At 35.7% G+C, this 16,442-nt stretch overlaps 1 protein-coding gene across 8 annotated transcripts in view; it reads right to left on the bottom strand.

Moving 5' to 3' along the window:
• STIM1 (stromal interaction molecule 1) overlaps positions 1–16,442 on the bottom strand; it is a 231,482-nt gene that overhangs the window by 124,889 nt on the left and 90,151 nt on the right. For all 8 annotated transcript variants that reach the window (XM_051987497.1, XM_051987494.1, XM_051987496.1 and 5 more), the window contains exon 2: positions 2,502–2,632. In XM_051987497.1, coding sequence (XP_051843457.1) covers positions 2,502–2,632 — 131 coding nt within the window. The remainder of the gene's footprint in view (positions 1–2,501; positions 2,633–16,442) is intronic.

Genomic DNA, 16,442 nt, shown 5'->3' with positions numbered 1-16,442 from the left:
CTTGTGCTATTTATGATATTCTTGTTGCCTAAAAAATTTAATCATTTGTCTGGCTTTCTCTCCCATGCCTAACACTGGCAAAACTTCTTAGAAATTTTTGTGAGTCCTTTGTCCTGACTTCTGGCCATAACCTGATTAGGCTCTCCACCTGACTCTGCCTAGCTGGCCTCCCATTATGCCCAGATAGGACTTTTACAATATAGCCCATCATGGCCAGTAGGAACAGGACACTAGATAATATTTCAAAGTACTTTGGACAAAGTTGGAAAGAATGAAATAATTTGGGCTTTAAGGTATATTTCCAGTCTTCTTTATTAGCAAGATAGCACTTCAGATTTAAAGAGCTGTGATGAAAGAAGTACTCACTACAATTTTAATATGATTATAGGTTTTAGTGCAAATATAGGATAATTTTGATGTGATTATAAATTGGTACAAATGTAGGATTTTATCTCAAAAACATAATATAAAGGGAGAGAGATTTGTATTCTGTAATAGCAAAAAAATTATGAACAACATATATTCACAATAGTTAGAAAATTGCCAGATAAATTATGGGTATTAATGTAATAAAATACTATGGTGCTGTTTTAAAAAAATATGAATCACACAAGGAAATACATAAAGAAATACATGAAGTGTTACAAAGTGAAATCAGCAGATCAGAACTACATTCATACCAGTATGCTACAACGAGAAGAGGAAGAGAAAGAGGAAAAAAGGAAAGAATGAAGAAGCTAGGGATATCAGAATATCTCATATAACAGGAAGGAGACATAGAACAAAAGCAATTTCTTTGCTTGTTTGTTCATTCATTTAGTTCTATCTTGTTAAACTCAACAACATTTACACAAGAACATATCCCCTCCTTGCATATTTGATTATTTGTTTTTGTTGGGAGCTATTAAGTTTATAGCAAAAATAAACATTTTTCTGAAGAATTCCAGTGATAATAGATGAATACTGTCTATATTAAGGCAGTCACTGTTAGATTGTTCTTACAAGTCTTTCCTTATATTGAAGCAGAATTCACCTTCCTGAGTCAGCAGAGAATAGTGGAGAAAGCATTGGATTTGAAGTCAGAAGATCAGGAAATTGTAACCTGCATCAGGTCAGCAATGCCTAAATTTTCTCTCTCTCCCAGCTCTGCAGGCAAAAGATATTTAGTAAATATTTACTTAATAACTAGATGAATAAATGATTCAGTTTAAATTCCAGCTCTGCTATTTATTATCTGTATAACCTTAGGCAAGTCAATTCTTTATCAGAAAGTGTGGTATAGTGAAAAAGGTGCTGAATTTGCAGTCAGAGGACCTGGGTTCAAAATCCTCTATCATTACCTACTTAGACAAGTTCTTTAACATATCCTAGAGGCCTCAGTTTCCTTATCTGTAAAATGAAGAGGTTGGACTAAATATCTAAGACCCATTCTTGATCGTTACTGATCTTCTTTAGCTATGATCTATCTCCTTACCTCCACACACCTAGTTGTTCCCTTTGGAGCCACACAGAACAAGTGTGTCCTTGATACAGCTTTTCAGTTCTCAGAAGTTACTCATTATAACCCATTCTACAAATATTCCTCAAAGTCCTTTAAGGGTTTCTCACATTTGTACATGTTCAGTTCATGAGTCAGTCTCAGATTCCAATCTCCTCATTTTGACTAAGGAAATGGAATGGAATGCAGCAACAGAAATTAGTATTCTGTTTTCTATCCTCTGATTGCTCAAATGTATGGACTCAAAACTCATGCAGATCCAAACTTTATGTTAATGAGAGTTAAGTCCAGCAGGAACACCATTAAAGAAATTATTTGCAGGAGGCTTTCCTCCTTAAATTCTCAGAATTCTGCCTTATAGGCTATACTATTCATTATTCATAAATTCATATTGCATTATCCCTTAATTTTTCAAATGTAACAGTTTTGTCTCTCTAATAAAATGATAGGATCCTTTCAATTCTTAGAGCTGCTTGTTCTGTTCCTCCCCAGGTAACCTTGCTTAGTGAATGAGCTCTGCTTAGTGAATGAATTCAAACTGACTATAAACTCAGTAGGATGACAACTGTATACCTAATATTTATTCACTGACTTTCTCAGAGAGGTCAGTGGTTCTGGGAAAAAGTGATCAAAATTCAGTGATTTGAAGTAGCCCAACAATGAATGGTGTAGCCAGCACAATGAATTAACCAAAAGAGACATCAATCCTAGGCTACAGAGAAACCATGTTCAGGGGTAGCAACTATCAAGCCCTCATCAACTTCCCAGGCCCACCCAGTGCTGAGCTCCTAGTGACAACTCACAGAGCTATATGTCATCATAACACCAAGACACTCAAGGTAGGAGCAGCCTGGCCACTTCCCAGAGGAGCCATTCTGCCCTTCTCTATCTTAAGAGCTAGGCCTCACCCACTAGGCAAAGGCAAAGGAAGGAAGCTGGAAGGAATTAGAGTGTGAGCAAGGCGACATGACGCAGGAGAGCAGGCAGGGTGGGGATTTATCACCTCATCACTCTCCTCCACATCCACGTTCCCGTTGGCATCATCATCCATTTGCTTGTGGATGTTTCGGACGGCCTCAAAGCTGAGCTGCTCATCCTCATTGTGGCACAAGGGCTTGTCAATCCTGCAGAATTCTGTCAGAAGGAAAGAAAGAGGCCACGGTCATACCCACACAAACCAAAAGCAGGATGCAGACCTCTCTACTTACTGCAACAGCAAAAGACTCCTTCTCCTCACAACTCCCACAGCATTTTCTGTTACTGGCTTGCAGATTTTAAAAGAACAAATCCAACTGGTACATGAATGGGAATCTTCTTCACGCCATCTCTGATGAGCTGTCATACATTTTCTACTTGAATACTTCCAATGATTACCAGCTCTTCAGAACAACCCATTCTGTCTTACCCACAAAACACTTGACACCAGCCAACTCAATGGACAGAGTTCTGGACCTGGAATCAGGAAGACTTCTTTTTCTCAGTTCAAAGCAGGCCTTAGACACATACTAGCTGAGTGACTCTGGGAAAGTCACTTCTTTGCCTCAGTTTATTTTCTCTGTAAAATAAGCTGGAGAAAGAAATGGCAAACTCCACCAATATCTTTGCCAAGAAAACACCCAAAAGGGTCATGAAGAGTTGGATATGATTGAAAAACAACTGAACAACAGTTTTATCTCATCATTGGGTCTCTAAGCCCCTCAAAGACTAAGACTATATTTTTTAAACCTCTCCCATTGCACAGCAGAATCCAAGACTGGACACAGTGCTAAAACTTAACTAAATCCTTTATTCTGAATTAACTAAATTAACTAAACTAAATCCTTTATTCTGGTTCCTCCCAGATTATGAGAAGGAAAAATGTTGGAGGCAAAGCATAGGAAAAGTTCTCTTCAGCAAAAGCAATTTTTTCATCTCTTCAAATCTGTCAAGGGTATTTTGTACTTCTCTTCTATATGCTTCAATAATTCTAATTAATTTTGTTGTCATATAGCTGTCTTATCTTCAAACTAAATTATAAATTTCTTTAAAATAGGGACTTTGTCACAAATTCAAACTTTGTAAAATAAATGTTTGTTGAATTGTTGGTGATATCTGAGAATTCAATTAAACAGTAGGAAAAAATACCTTTGAAACTCTATATCTATCTTGGGAAGTTTGCCCCTATTACATAGCTAGGTCATAAATGGGTTCAAGTTCACTGATATTCAGTTCACATATAGCACTTCATAATTTCCAAAAAAAATTCTTACACATTATCTCATTTTTACAACAACCCATTAAGCATCTATTCATTTATAATTTGTAATCTGTTTTATAGAGAAGGAACCTGATACCTACAGAGCAGGAAGATTTATCCAAGCTACTACTGGAATGATATAGCCATGACTTTCAGTGTCTGGTACTGAGTCTTATACACTTTGCACACTGATTAATACTTAGTAATTGAAGAAAATTGATATTAGATGATGCCTTAATATCAGCTTGATTAGAAATAATCTCAGCAATGGTGAGAAGAGAATGCCAGGGCATGAAGCATGGGAGACCTATATCAAGGATATACTTATACAAGATTATAATTGCTTAGGGACACAATTTTTAAATTTTTAGTGTGAACATTTACCCTTGAAAATTAGCAAACTAAATCTGAGCTTGATTTAGTGTTTTGTTAATTATCTAGATTTAAAATGGAGAAACTACAAATAATGCAGAGATTATATTTACAAATGTACTGTAGGCACATTTTTCTCCCCAGAGAACTGGTTGTTAACTGGTTTTTATTTGCCAGTATACACCCTTGCCCATGTTTCAGCTTTGCTGCTAATTTCATTGTATAACTCTAAACAAGTCTCTTTCTTTCATGAGAAGGAAAAAAAGGAAAGGGAGTGAGTCATTTCCATCTCTGAATTTAGAGTAACTCCTTGAGTCTGGTATCAAATGGCCAGTTTCCATCTGGCTTATTTTTATAAGCACATGTACTAAGGAGAATTATCAGAGAAGCAGGGCCTTCCTTCTCTTCCCTCTAGTTCAAAGAAGTCAGAAGAATGGGTTTTAGTAGTGAGTGAGCTAAATGCAAACAAGGTATCTACACAGGTAAAATGCCAGAAAGATAATGGATTAGAGGTGAATAATGAGACATACATTTTTAAATATGGTCAATTTGAGAATCTGCCTTGCTTCATTGAATCCTTTATGGAAGAGCTGTTATTTGAAGGAGAGGCAAATGAATTATCAGGGAGGAGAAAGTAGGTGATGAGTGGCATACAAAAAAAGAAAATCATCAATAAAATATTAAGAATATGCACAAAGAAGTTTAGAAGGAGATGCAAATGAATGGGACATGTTTTTTATTGTTTTTTTTTTTACTACTGTCCTATATATACATTTCAAAAATCAAAGTATAATATAAGCTGCTAATTTCATATACAATCTTCATTTTCTGTACTTTGCATTTCTTAAATTTGTATTAAGAAAAATAAAGAAAATAATCAGCTTTCTGAGGAACACATCAAATAAAATCATTATGCCTGAGACATGGGTTCTCTATGCTCAGCCTCCAAGTTACTTCATGTACAATATGTACAATACAAAAAAATCATTTACAAATGATTTGCAGGTACATTTTTCTCCCCAGAGAACTAGTTGTTAAATATTTGCAAGTATATACCCTTGGTACATCCCCCAATGATACATCACCTGGAGCAAACTCAAACAAGATAGTCTTCCTGGTATTCTTGGGATTCAGCTCAATAAACTTTTAACTAAAGTACCTGTGTACTCGGTGCTGGAAAAACAAAGATGAAAAATGATACTGCGTGGATGCAAGTTTCAAGCAAAGTAGAATGTGATAGGGGGAAAATGGAGAGACCAGCAAAGTGTTATAAGAACTATAAGGAAGAGATAATAATTTTTAATGCAGGGTGGAGGGAAACAGGGATGAGATGAAAGCTTCATGAAGAAAGTAGCACCTAAACTAAACCTTAAAGGAATATACATAAAAATAAGAAGGAAGGAATGCCTTCTAAGTAAGAAAATGACATGCTTGATTGGATGGAGGCAAGAGACGGCAGAATGAAATTGGAGAATAATCAATAGACTAGTTATAATACTGGAATGCAATGCATGGACAACAGTAGAAAATAAGGCTGGAATGAATGAGAGAATTCCAAAGTGCTTCTTGTGCCAAATTTGTGCCTGAGCAGAAAATCAATTCCAATAAGGAATCATCTAATTCCCATTTGAAAGTTATGTTGAACCCTGACTGATATCAGATTATGTGTGTCTTTGAGCAAGGGAGGCATATGGTCAGACATGCCCAGAAAGAATTTATTCCACCTCTGGGAAGCCATTCTGAACTTATCTGGTCTACAATGAGTGGCCCTCTAGAGACTCATACAATTAAACAATAAAATATCCTAAGGCAATTTCACATCCACCTTTTATTTCATATATTGGCCTTTGATCTAATGCAAGAAAACTGTCATTTCTACTTACCCTAAGTATGCAAATAATACATGCTACAGTTTGGGCACTGAAGGCCCAATTGATAATAACAGATTAATCAGCATTAATCTGATTCATTGCTGACTTACAGGACTCAGTCTGAAATAAATGAACAAGTTCACTGACAAAAAAGCTGTTAAATAGGGAATTCATTCATTTATTCAAGATGTATTAAGTGCTGGCTGCATCAACTGCTATGGACATAAAAGATAAAACTATCTCTACCTAAAGATTTTTATGTTTTACTAAGATAACATATGTAAGGTCCTTTAAAGTATAATATAGATACTATTATATACATAAAAGCAAATGTATAAAGTAAAATTAAAGTTATTTCAAGACAAGTAGAGCACTAACAACTGCTAGGAACAGGAAAGGCCTTTTAGGAAATGGAATCTAGCTCTGAGCCAGATATGGAGAAAATGAGGGGGTGCATGAGTTGAGGCATAGCTTGTGTAAAGACACAAAAATAGGAGATAAAATGCCAAGTTTGGGAAAGAGCAAAAAATCCATTCTGACTAAAATATCAATTGTATGAAGGAGTAAGGTGAAATTAAGTCTAGAAATTAATTGGAACCAGTCATCAAGGGTATGCCAAGTTTAGGGGAGTTTTGTATTTTATCTTGGATGTGAAAGGGAGCAGGGGAAGAAAAAAAAAGATATGTAACAGAACATATTAATGTAATCCATCTTCATCATAGCATCCTTTATGACTGGTTTCAATCTCCTCTAGAGGATCCATGAAAAGTAGTCAGTTTTCTCTTGAAACAAAAATCTCCATGGAAGGGGACCACATCAAAGAATATTCCAAGGTTGTATATTTCTATTTGTCAGGAAACCTAAGAACCACAGGGAATCAAATTTATTCAACATTTCACTCTGGGTCAGTGATCAATTAGTTTTTTTTGCAAGGTTGAAACAACTAAAATTTACCCCAAATTATATCCCTCAAAAAAAGCTGGGCAAACACTTGGGGGTCTCCTAACTCCTAGGAGCCTCCCACATACACATACTTCTTCCATTTGCCCAAGGGAATGCCAGAAGCAACAGACTGGGGAGCAGCTTTGTTGGTATTATTGGCACTTCTGTGTTAAAACGGAAGCTCAAAAAACAAAGCTAGTCATTAAACCATCATCAGAATTATCATCAAATCCCTCAATCAAATGGGCTCACACATAGTACTAAAAGTCTATTTTTTCCCTAGGACTTTTAGTTTCTAGTTGGCATTAAGCAGAAATGACTGCCCAGGAAAGTTCTTAGGCAGTGTAATGCGCACACTTTGGAGTCTAAAAACCCAGTTCTTGCTACTTACTAGCTATGTATTACTGGACAACTTACTTTGCTTCTCTGCACTTCAGTTTTCTCATCTTTAAAATTAATCAGACCTTATCTCCAATTTTCAATTCTGATTCTAGCATTTGAACATTCCGATTCGTGGCATCAGGAGACAGACAAGACAACTTGTGACTGATGGCAAGGGTGGTAATGAGCCCTTGGCAGGTACCTGGGGCAGCCAGAAGCAGATATGGGGAATGGTGGGACAAAGTGAGGGGCTTAGAACAGTGAGTGAAAAAGCAGTCACTTAAAAAAGGGATGGGAGGAAGGGAGAGAGGCAATTAACAAAAGGCCTTGAAACCTATTATTAGCAAATTAGTTTAAATCTTAAATGACATGTTGCACTGGGAGTTTGAGAGTCCTAGACCTAACTCTCACACTAACTCACTGTATGACCTTGACAATAACAACTATTAACTACCATTTATGTACCACTTTGTGGTTTACAAAACTAGACTCCGTCCTAGACCTTTTCTTTTCTCCCTCTATACTGTATCATTTGGTGATCTCATCAGTTCCCTGGGGATTCAATTATCAGTTCTAAACAGATAATCTGAGATCTGTTTGTCTAGTCCTTACCTCTCTGCAGACCTTCAGGTTCACAACTCTGCCTTTTCAACATCCCATACTGAGCTCATCATTTTCCTTTTTCCCAATCCAAATCCTCCTCTTTTCTAATTTCCTAATTCTCTCTCCTCACTACCCCTTATATTTAATTAGTAAATCTAATCTAAAGTTGTGTCTTCTTAAAATCAACCATATACATCATTCTCCCTTCTCTCCTCTGCCATTGCATCCATCTGAAACAGACCCTCATTGACTTCTCAGAACTACTGCAATGCCCTGCTGGGAGCAGGGTCCTACTGCCTCAAGCCTCTACCCACTTCAGTCTATCCTCTTCTCAGCTATCAAATTGATCTTCCTAAAGAATACATTTAACCATGTCACCCCACCCTAGCCTGACTCAATTCCAGTGACTCCTGATTGCTTCCAAAATCAAATATAAAATCATATTTAAAGCCCTCGATAACTTGATCACTCCTACCTTTCCCATCTTCTTATATCTTATACGATATAATATACGATATTATAAGGTATCTTATATCTTATATACGGCTCCCTTTCTCCCTACAGCCTTCATAATAGGGTCACTGCCCTCCTAGATCTTTCTTTCTCACACAAGACATTCCATTTCCTGATTCCAAGCACTTTCCACTAACTATGAAAATAAGAATCCTCTCTAAAAGATCCATGACAAGTAATCACTTAGCCTGTTCTTGAAATGAAAGCCTCCATGAAAAAAACACAAAGTCCATTCCACAGTTAGAATTAATCTATTTTAACTGACAGCATGACTGATAAAGGACTTTACATATATTTTCTCGTTTGATTCTTCTAACAACAATAGCAATACAGATATTTTACATTTTACAAATGAAAAAGCAGAAACTCTAAGAAGTGAAGTGATTTACCCAGACTCATACAGCTGTAAGTGGCATCCCTAGGATCTGAAGCCAGGTCTTCTGGCTCCAAATTTAGTGCTCCTTCCTCCCTCTAGGTTTCCTTCTCCTACTATAAAGTATAGGAGTACACTATCCGATTCCTAAATCTTTATACATACACACATGCAAATAGAGATCCACACATACAAACACCCCTTCCAAGTATATATTCATGTATGTATATATATATATATATATATATATATATATATATATACACACACACACTCTATATATATGTATATAAGAATACACACACTGAGTTAGAAAGAATGAGTTTGAATCCATTTTCAGAAACTAATTACCTACATGATCATAGGAAAATCCATTGACCTCTTAGTCTCAATTTTCTCATCTATAAAAACGAGGATAATAAAAGCACCTATTTCATAGGGTTGCTGTGAGAATCAAATGAGATAATGTGTAAAGTGCTTTGCAAATTTAAAAGTGCCACATAAATATGATTCATTCTTATTATACATTTAATTTAAGATACTTTCCATATCTGACATTTTAAATCCATAACATGACCCTTGCTGGCCTTCTTGATAGGAAATTTGGAGAGGAGGGAAGATACATACATTTATTGAGTTGCTACTATGGCCAGGCATTGGTTAAGCACTTTACAAGTATCTCATCTGAATTTACTAACATGGAACTATAGCCCCACTACTGCCTCTCTAGAACACCTTAAAGGACTGTGAAAAAAATTAGAAAAAAACTTTTATTAGTCTGTTTTTTGAAAAATTACTTTATCAAATCAAATACTGGCCCATCCACAATATACAAGATCTCTATGTACATACAGAAGTAGATGTAGATGAACTGATGCTGAATGAAACAATCCAAACCAAGAAAATACATTGTACATTGTCCAATTATCCAAGGCAATTTCAATAAACTTTGGAGAGAAAATTTCATCTGCATCCAGAGAGAGAATTATGGATACTGAATGCAGATCAAAGCATAATGTTTTCACCTTTTTCTTCTGTTTTTTTTTTTTCTCTCAAGGTTTTTCCCTTTTGTTCTGATTTTCCTCTCCTAACATGACTCACTTGAAAATACATAAAAAATGAATGTGTATATATAAAACCTAAAAAATAATTTTTTAAAAAGTAGATATAGATATAAATTAATATATACATTTATATTTAGCATTTAAAATATTCAAGGCTTCTATATGTACTAAGTCATGTGGAAAAAATACAGAAAACATAATCTTGCCTTTTTATTCATAATGAAAAGATAATTAGCATCACAAAGCAGCAAGTAATGATAAATCCCAAATGGAATATAATGAGTTCTGTGGAAGATCAGAGAAGAAGAGGTCAGCATTTGACCATGTCACCCCCTCTCCCCCAATCAATAACTGTAGTGTCCTCCTATCACCTACAGATCAAGTATAAAATCCTCTGTATATCCTTCAAATTACTTCATAACCTAGCCTCTACCTCTACCATTACAATCTTCTTTCACCTTTTGCCCCACAATACGCTTCCAATCTGCAAACCTGTAACATGGGTTTCCTTGCTATTCTTCAAACAAGAAGCTCATTCTATAGACTGTAGGCATTTTCACTAGCTATCCACTATTCTTATAATTCTCTCCCTCCAAATCTCCATCTCCTGACTTTCTTCAAACCCCAATTAAAATCTCACTTTCTACAAGAAGCTTTTCCTAATCCCCCTTTAATTACAGTGCCTTCCATCTAACAATTATTTCATATTTATCTTTTATATAGCTTTTATGTACATAGTTGTTTACATGTTGGTTTCTTCAATAAACTGTGAGCTTCTTGAGAGCAGACTAGCTTTTGCCTTGCTTTAAATTTCCACTGCTTGGTACAGTACCTAGCTTACAGTAGGCATTTAATATTTACTGTTTGACTAATGGCATAGGCTAGGACAGTTAGGGAAAGTTTCTTAGAAAACACAAGATCTGAGTTGGGCAGAGAAAGCAATTCAAAAAGGTGACAAAGAGAGGAAGAGCATTTTTAGCTAAGGAGAAACACTGACTACTCCAGATTATTAATGTAGAGATATGCCAAAGACTGCAACAGCACAACATCTAACCAATTGAGAGTTTCCTACAATGGTGAAAAGACCACTAGACTGGGAAGTCGGTGCATCTTGGGTTTGAATCCCAGTGTCCATATATTTACTAGCTGTATGAACTGAAACAAGTCACAATCTTCATGAAAATAAATATATTACTCTGGTGCCTCTTGAGCTTGTATTAATTATCTAAAATAGGGTTGTGATGAGGAAAAATACCTTGTAAACCCTAGTGTTACAGAAATGAGTTACTAGTTTTTCATCAGGTTACTCAATATCTATAGAATAAATGAATATGTCTAAATAAATTAAAGATACATTTCCTGCAGTTTGCCCTTTTCTACTGGCACAGTTAAGGTATTCATTTAGAGCACTTCCTGAATCCTGGAGTAGGGAGCAACTAGCCCTGGGATTGGGAAATTTAGGAACTCAAATGTCCTTGCTGCCAGCATGCTCCTGGCATAAGCCTCAAAGAGCAGCAAGGGGCAACTCTTGAGAAGTAGTCTATTAGCAAGAATGTTCTCAGAACAGCACGTCCCCATTTCACCACAGGGCACAGGTCCTTCATAACCTACAGCTCGGCTTAGCTCTCTGCAGGGGAACAAGAATTTAGGGAAACTTTAAATATCTTCTTACCAAGTAGAATCATGACAAATAACCTCTCTGGCATGTGAGCTCTGAGACATCACTTTTAACTGGATTAGTCATTAACCGAATTCATTCTACCAACATTTAATGAGCAGAGTATATTTCCAAATTTCATTTTTTAGTGTTAGGGATTCAAAGACAATATGTACATGGACCCCTGATCAAAGACTGGCAATGTAATAAGGGGAAGAAAGGGCAGGTACACAAACAATTATTATAGACGACAGTAATAAGTGCAAAATAAGTGCAAAGTGCAAAAGTGCTCTAAGAAATGGGGTGGGGTGGAGGAAGACATCACCTGAGTCAAAAGGAAAAAGATAAAAGAAAATAGATCAAGAGTTCTATCTCTTCTTGGCATCTAAGCCAAAGTTATAAAGACAGAAGAACTTCAAAAGTCTGAAATAAGGAAAACTATTCTTGAGTTGTGCTGATTTTTTTCCTCTTCTTTTTTTTTTTTTTTTTTTTTTTTTTTTGTCTTTAAAAAATCCTTTGTTATATAGGGTGGTTCTCAGAGTTGGGGAGAAAGGAATATTGAGGAAACCTATGATATCTTTTTTTAAAAATCAACAAAAACATATTTTAGTAGCTTTTTATTTTTCCAAATACATGCAAAGCTAGTTTTCAACACTCACCTTTGTAAAACCTTGTATTCCAAATTTTTCTCCCTCTTTCCTCCCAATACCCTCTCATAGAAAGCAAGCACTCCAATACAGATAAAAACTAATTTTTTTTAAATGAAAAAGGAATAAAAAATAGGAAATAGCCAGTTTGGCTGGAATAAGGCAGGCCTTCTTAAACTTTTTCCATTCGTGATCCCTTTTTGCCCAAAACTTTTTATGTGACCCCAACTGTATATAAAAAATGGGTACACAAATCAAACATTTACTTATAATAAATCACAAAAATATTATTCTGAAACAATTTTTGATAGACATATAATTTTACCATTTATTAAAAACAAAAGCAAATTTGCATACTAATGAAATGATATGCATTATTTTTTTCAAAGAATTAAATCAATGAATACTTGATACCTTTTGCTGCTGCCAAATTTTTAGCAACCCCCACATTCAATTATATGACCCCCATGTGGGATCATGTCCCACAGTTTAAGAAGCTGTGATATAAGGTTTGAAGAATTGTAGACAGTCTTAAGTGGACAATTTTGAAAATCAAGCCCAAGAGTATATTCTTTAGTCAATAAGTAATTGGGAAGCGAAGATTTTTGAATAAAGAATACAGAATCAAGTAATGTTGGGAGGATCCTTAAGATTATTTAGTCCAATCAATACTTCTGATACATTTAAGCCTCTGCTTCAATACCTACAATGAGAAGAAACCTGGTTTTTGAGGCCATTCATTGTACTTTTATACAATTCACATTGCAAGGACATTTTTCTTTACAGCCACAAGAGCTCTGCCTCTTTGAAATGTCCATTCACTGTTTCTAGTTCTGGTTCTTGAGGCTTATTCTGTCAAACAAGACAAATATAATCCCTCTTCCATATGAGATCATGATAAGATTACTTTTTGTTCTCAAAGAGTTTGTGTTCCATTCAGCCATTCTGGAGAGCAATTTGGAACTATACTCAAAAAGTTATCAAACTGTGCATACCCTTTGATCCAGCTGTTTCTACTGGGCTTATACCCCAAAGAGATACTAAAGAAGGGAAAGGGACCTGTATGTGCCAAAATGTTTGTGGCAGCCCTGTTTGTAGTGGCTAGAAGCTGGAAAATGAATGGATGCCCATCAATTGGAGAATGGTTGAGTAAATTGTGGTATAGGAACGTTATGGAATATTATTGTTCTGTAAGAAATGACCAGTGGGATGAATACAGAGAGGACTGGCAAGACTTACATGAACTGATGCTAAGTGAAATGAGCAGAACCAGGAGATCATTATATACCTCAACAATGATACTGTTTGAGGATGTATTCTGATGGAAGTGGATCTCTCTGATAAAGAGAGCTAATTCAGTTTCAATTGATCAAAGATGGACAGAAGCAGCTATACCCAAAAAAAGAACACTGGGAAATGAATATAAACTGTTTGCATTTTTGATTTTCTTCCCGGGTTATTTATACCTTCTGAATTCAATTCTCCCCGTGCAACAAGAAAACTGTTCGGTTCTGCACACATATATTATATCTAGGATATACTGTAACCTATTCAACATGTAAAGGACTGCTTGCCATCTGGGGGAGCAGGTAGAGGGAGGGAGGGGGAAAATCGGAACAGAAGTGAATGCAAGGGATAATGCTGTAAAAAATTACCCTGGCATGGGTTCTATCAATAAAAAGTTATTAAAAAAAAAAGTTTGTGTTCTAGGAGTAGTATTGTACCAAAAATTACAACATACAGTATAATGTGATATTTGTGGAATATCTGTTGAATTTGTTGCCTAAATGAACAGTTATTATCACCTATGTGCAGAATGCAAAGGATATACAGAAGAAGAAAAAAGGTGATACTGGTGTTGGGCATTGGAATGGGAACAAGAGTCTTCTCATATGGTATATGTGGGGGAGGAAAGAAAAGAAGGAAAAGGGGATGGGGTAAAAAGACCCACTGATGAGGCTACTATGCTTACTCAAGTGAGACACATAACAATACTGGCCATGCCACAAGTATTTTTGTTTTAATTACCTGGTTATCTGCTGAAGGAATAGGAGGAAGAAAACTGGGTACCTTCCTCTCAGAAAGCATACTCCAGTAACAAAGAACATGGTGCTTATAATCAAAGAAACAGAGATCTAGTAATAAATTATGGAATTAACTATGAATGTTCCTGTCAGGGGGATTATTAAAGAAGGATCCATGAAACCTGCATAAAATAATAAAGACTTCTTGGAAGGAAGGTTCTCAACTCACAGAGAAGCTTTGACTAAAGTGAAAGCCTGGAAGCTAACATATCACAATGATCAACAGACTAGATAGAAAAAGCAAGTCAGTGTTGTCTCTGGGGTAATGTCTGAGATGTTGCAGAGAATTGTATTAAATTCTAGTTCTAAAATCAAATCCAACAAGAGAACCTGAAAACTAGTGTCAACAAGTTCTCATAAAAACTAGAAGGCTTTGAAGCCATGGTAAAACTTGAATCTATCTTTGTGCAAAGGTTAATCAGCTTCTATCAGTAGTTTCCTAGATCCAATACAATGTGATACAATGTGAACAGTGGATTTGGAGTCAAATAACCTGGATTCAAATTCTTACTCTGTTTAATATTATTTTGAAGACCTTGAATAAGTTACTCATATGTTAACAATTTGAATTAACAACCCATTAAAGTTTATAATGTGCTTTCCCCACAACAATTCTATGAAACAGATACTACCCTCAGCCCATTTTACAAATTAGGAAACTGAGACAAGAATTGTCCATTTCCATCACAGAGCTAGCAATTTCAGAGCTGAGCTACAAATCCATGGCTTCTGATTCTAAATCCAGTGCTTCTTCCCCTATACTCTCACAGACACCTCACACAAACATTGCTTCCCCAGGATCATCTTTCCAAAGATGGAAGATAGGCTTGGAAGACATGACTGACTAAAATCTCATCAGTTCTAGGGAAAACAGGAAGAAATCTCTGGGAATAAATATAGAAAGAGAGAGAGAATTAACTTCTTCTAAGACCTGAGGAAATCTGATCATCTGCCAAGAAACTCCTCCCCACCTCTAGATAACCTAAATTGGAAACTGATCTCACTTTGTAAACCAACAAGGATTTTGTGAGTATCTAATTCATAGCAGAGAATGTGTAAATAAAAATGAAACAGAGAATCACCTCATTGTAGAAAATAGCCAAGTCCATCATATTTGACCATCACATAATCTTGTTGTTACTATGTAAAATGTTTTCTTGGTTCTACTCACTTCCTTCTCTCATGTAAGTCTTTCCAGATTTTTCTGAAATCTGCTAATTATTTCATAAACCATAATAATTATTGGGGATATTATAGGATCAGCAGGATGATTTCAGAAAGGCATGGAGAGACTTACTTAACTGATGCTGAATGAAGTAAGTAGAATCAAAAGAACATTGTATACAGCAACAAGATTATGTGATGATCAAATGAAAAGAGCCAAGTCCAATCACAATATTGAGGTAATTCAAGGCATTTCCAATAGATATGTGATGGAAAGAGCCATCCACATCCAGAGAGAGAACTATGGAAACTGAAATGTGGATCAAAGCATAGTATTTTTATCTTTTTGTTGTTAGTTTGATTGTTTTTTCTTTATCGTGTTTTTTTTTTCTTTTCCTTTTTGATATGATTTTTCTTGTACAGCATGAAGAATATGGAAATGTTTAGAAATGCACATGTTGGATTGCTTGCTGGCTAAAGGAGGGAGTAGAGGAGGAAGAAAGGAAAAAGTTTGTAACACAACATTTCAAAAAGGTGAATACAGAAAACTATCTTTGAGTGCATTTGGAAAATTAAAAAACTATCAAAAATAAAAATAAGTTCTACAAAATTTTTTAAAACTGAAAAAAAAGGATCAAGTGCCTACTATATATCAAATGTTATAGATACATGTACAAAGAAATGATTTCTTCTCACAAGAAGCTAACATTCTTATAAGGATGAAAGTTCCAAAAAGTTGAGATGAGAAGGAAGAACATTTCAGACAGTGGGATAAGCCTGTCCAAAGGCATGGAGACAGGAGATGGAATGTCAACAGGAGAACACCATGTATGTTGGTTTGGCAAATGACCATTCCCCTTTTCAATGGATGGTGTTCTCATCTATCTCATACAGAGTCAGTTGTATTGGTAAGACACAGCAGTCAAGGAAAACCCACTACTATCAACACACCCTAGGGCTTTTTAATTCTAGAATTGGAGTACCTGCCCTTTGCTATGGAAGAAGAGCAAGTGGAAGGAGATGGTTCTAAAACATGG

This window comes from Antechinus flavipes, chromosome 3, assembly GCF_016432865.1.
Source record: "Antechinus flavipes isolate AdamAnt ecotype Samford, QLD, Australia chromosome 3, AdamAnt_v2, whole genome shotgun sequence".
Classification (NCBI taxonomy): Eukaryota; Metazoa; Chordata; class Mammalia; order Dasyuromorphia; family Dasyuridae; genus Antechinus; species Antechinus flavipes.
This window is presented reverse-complemented; position numbering and strand designations above follow the sequence as displayed.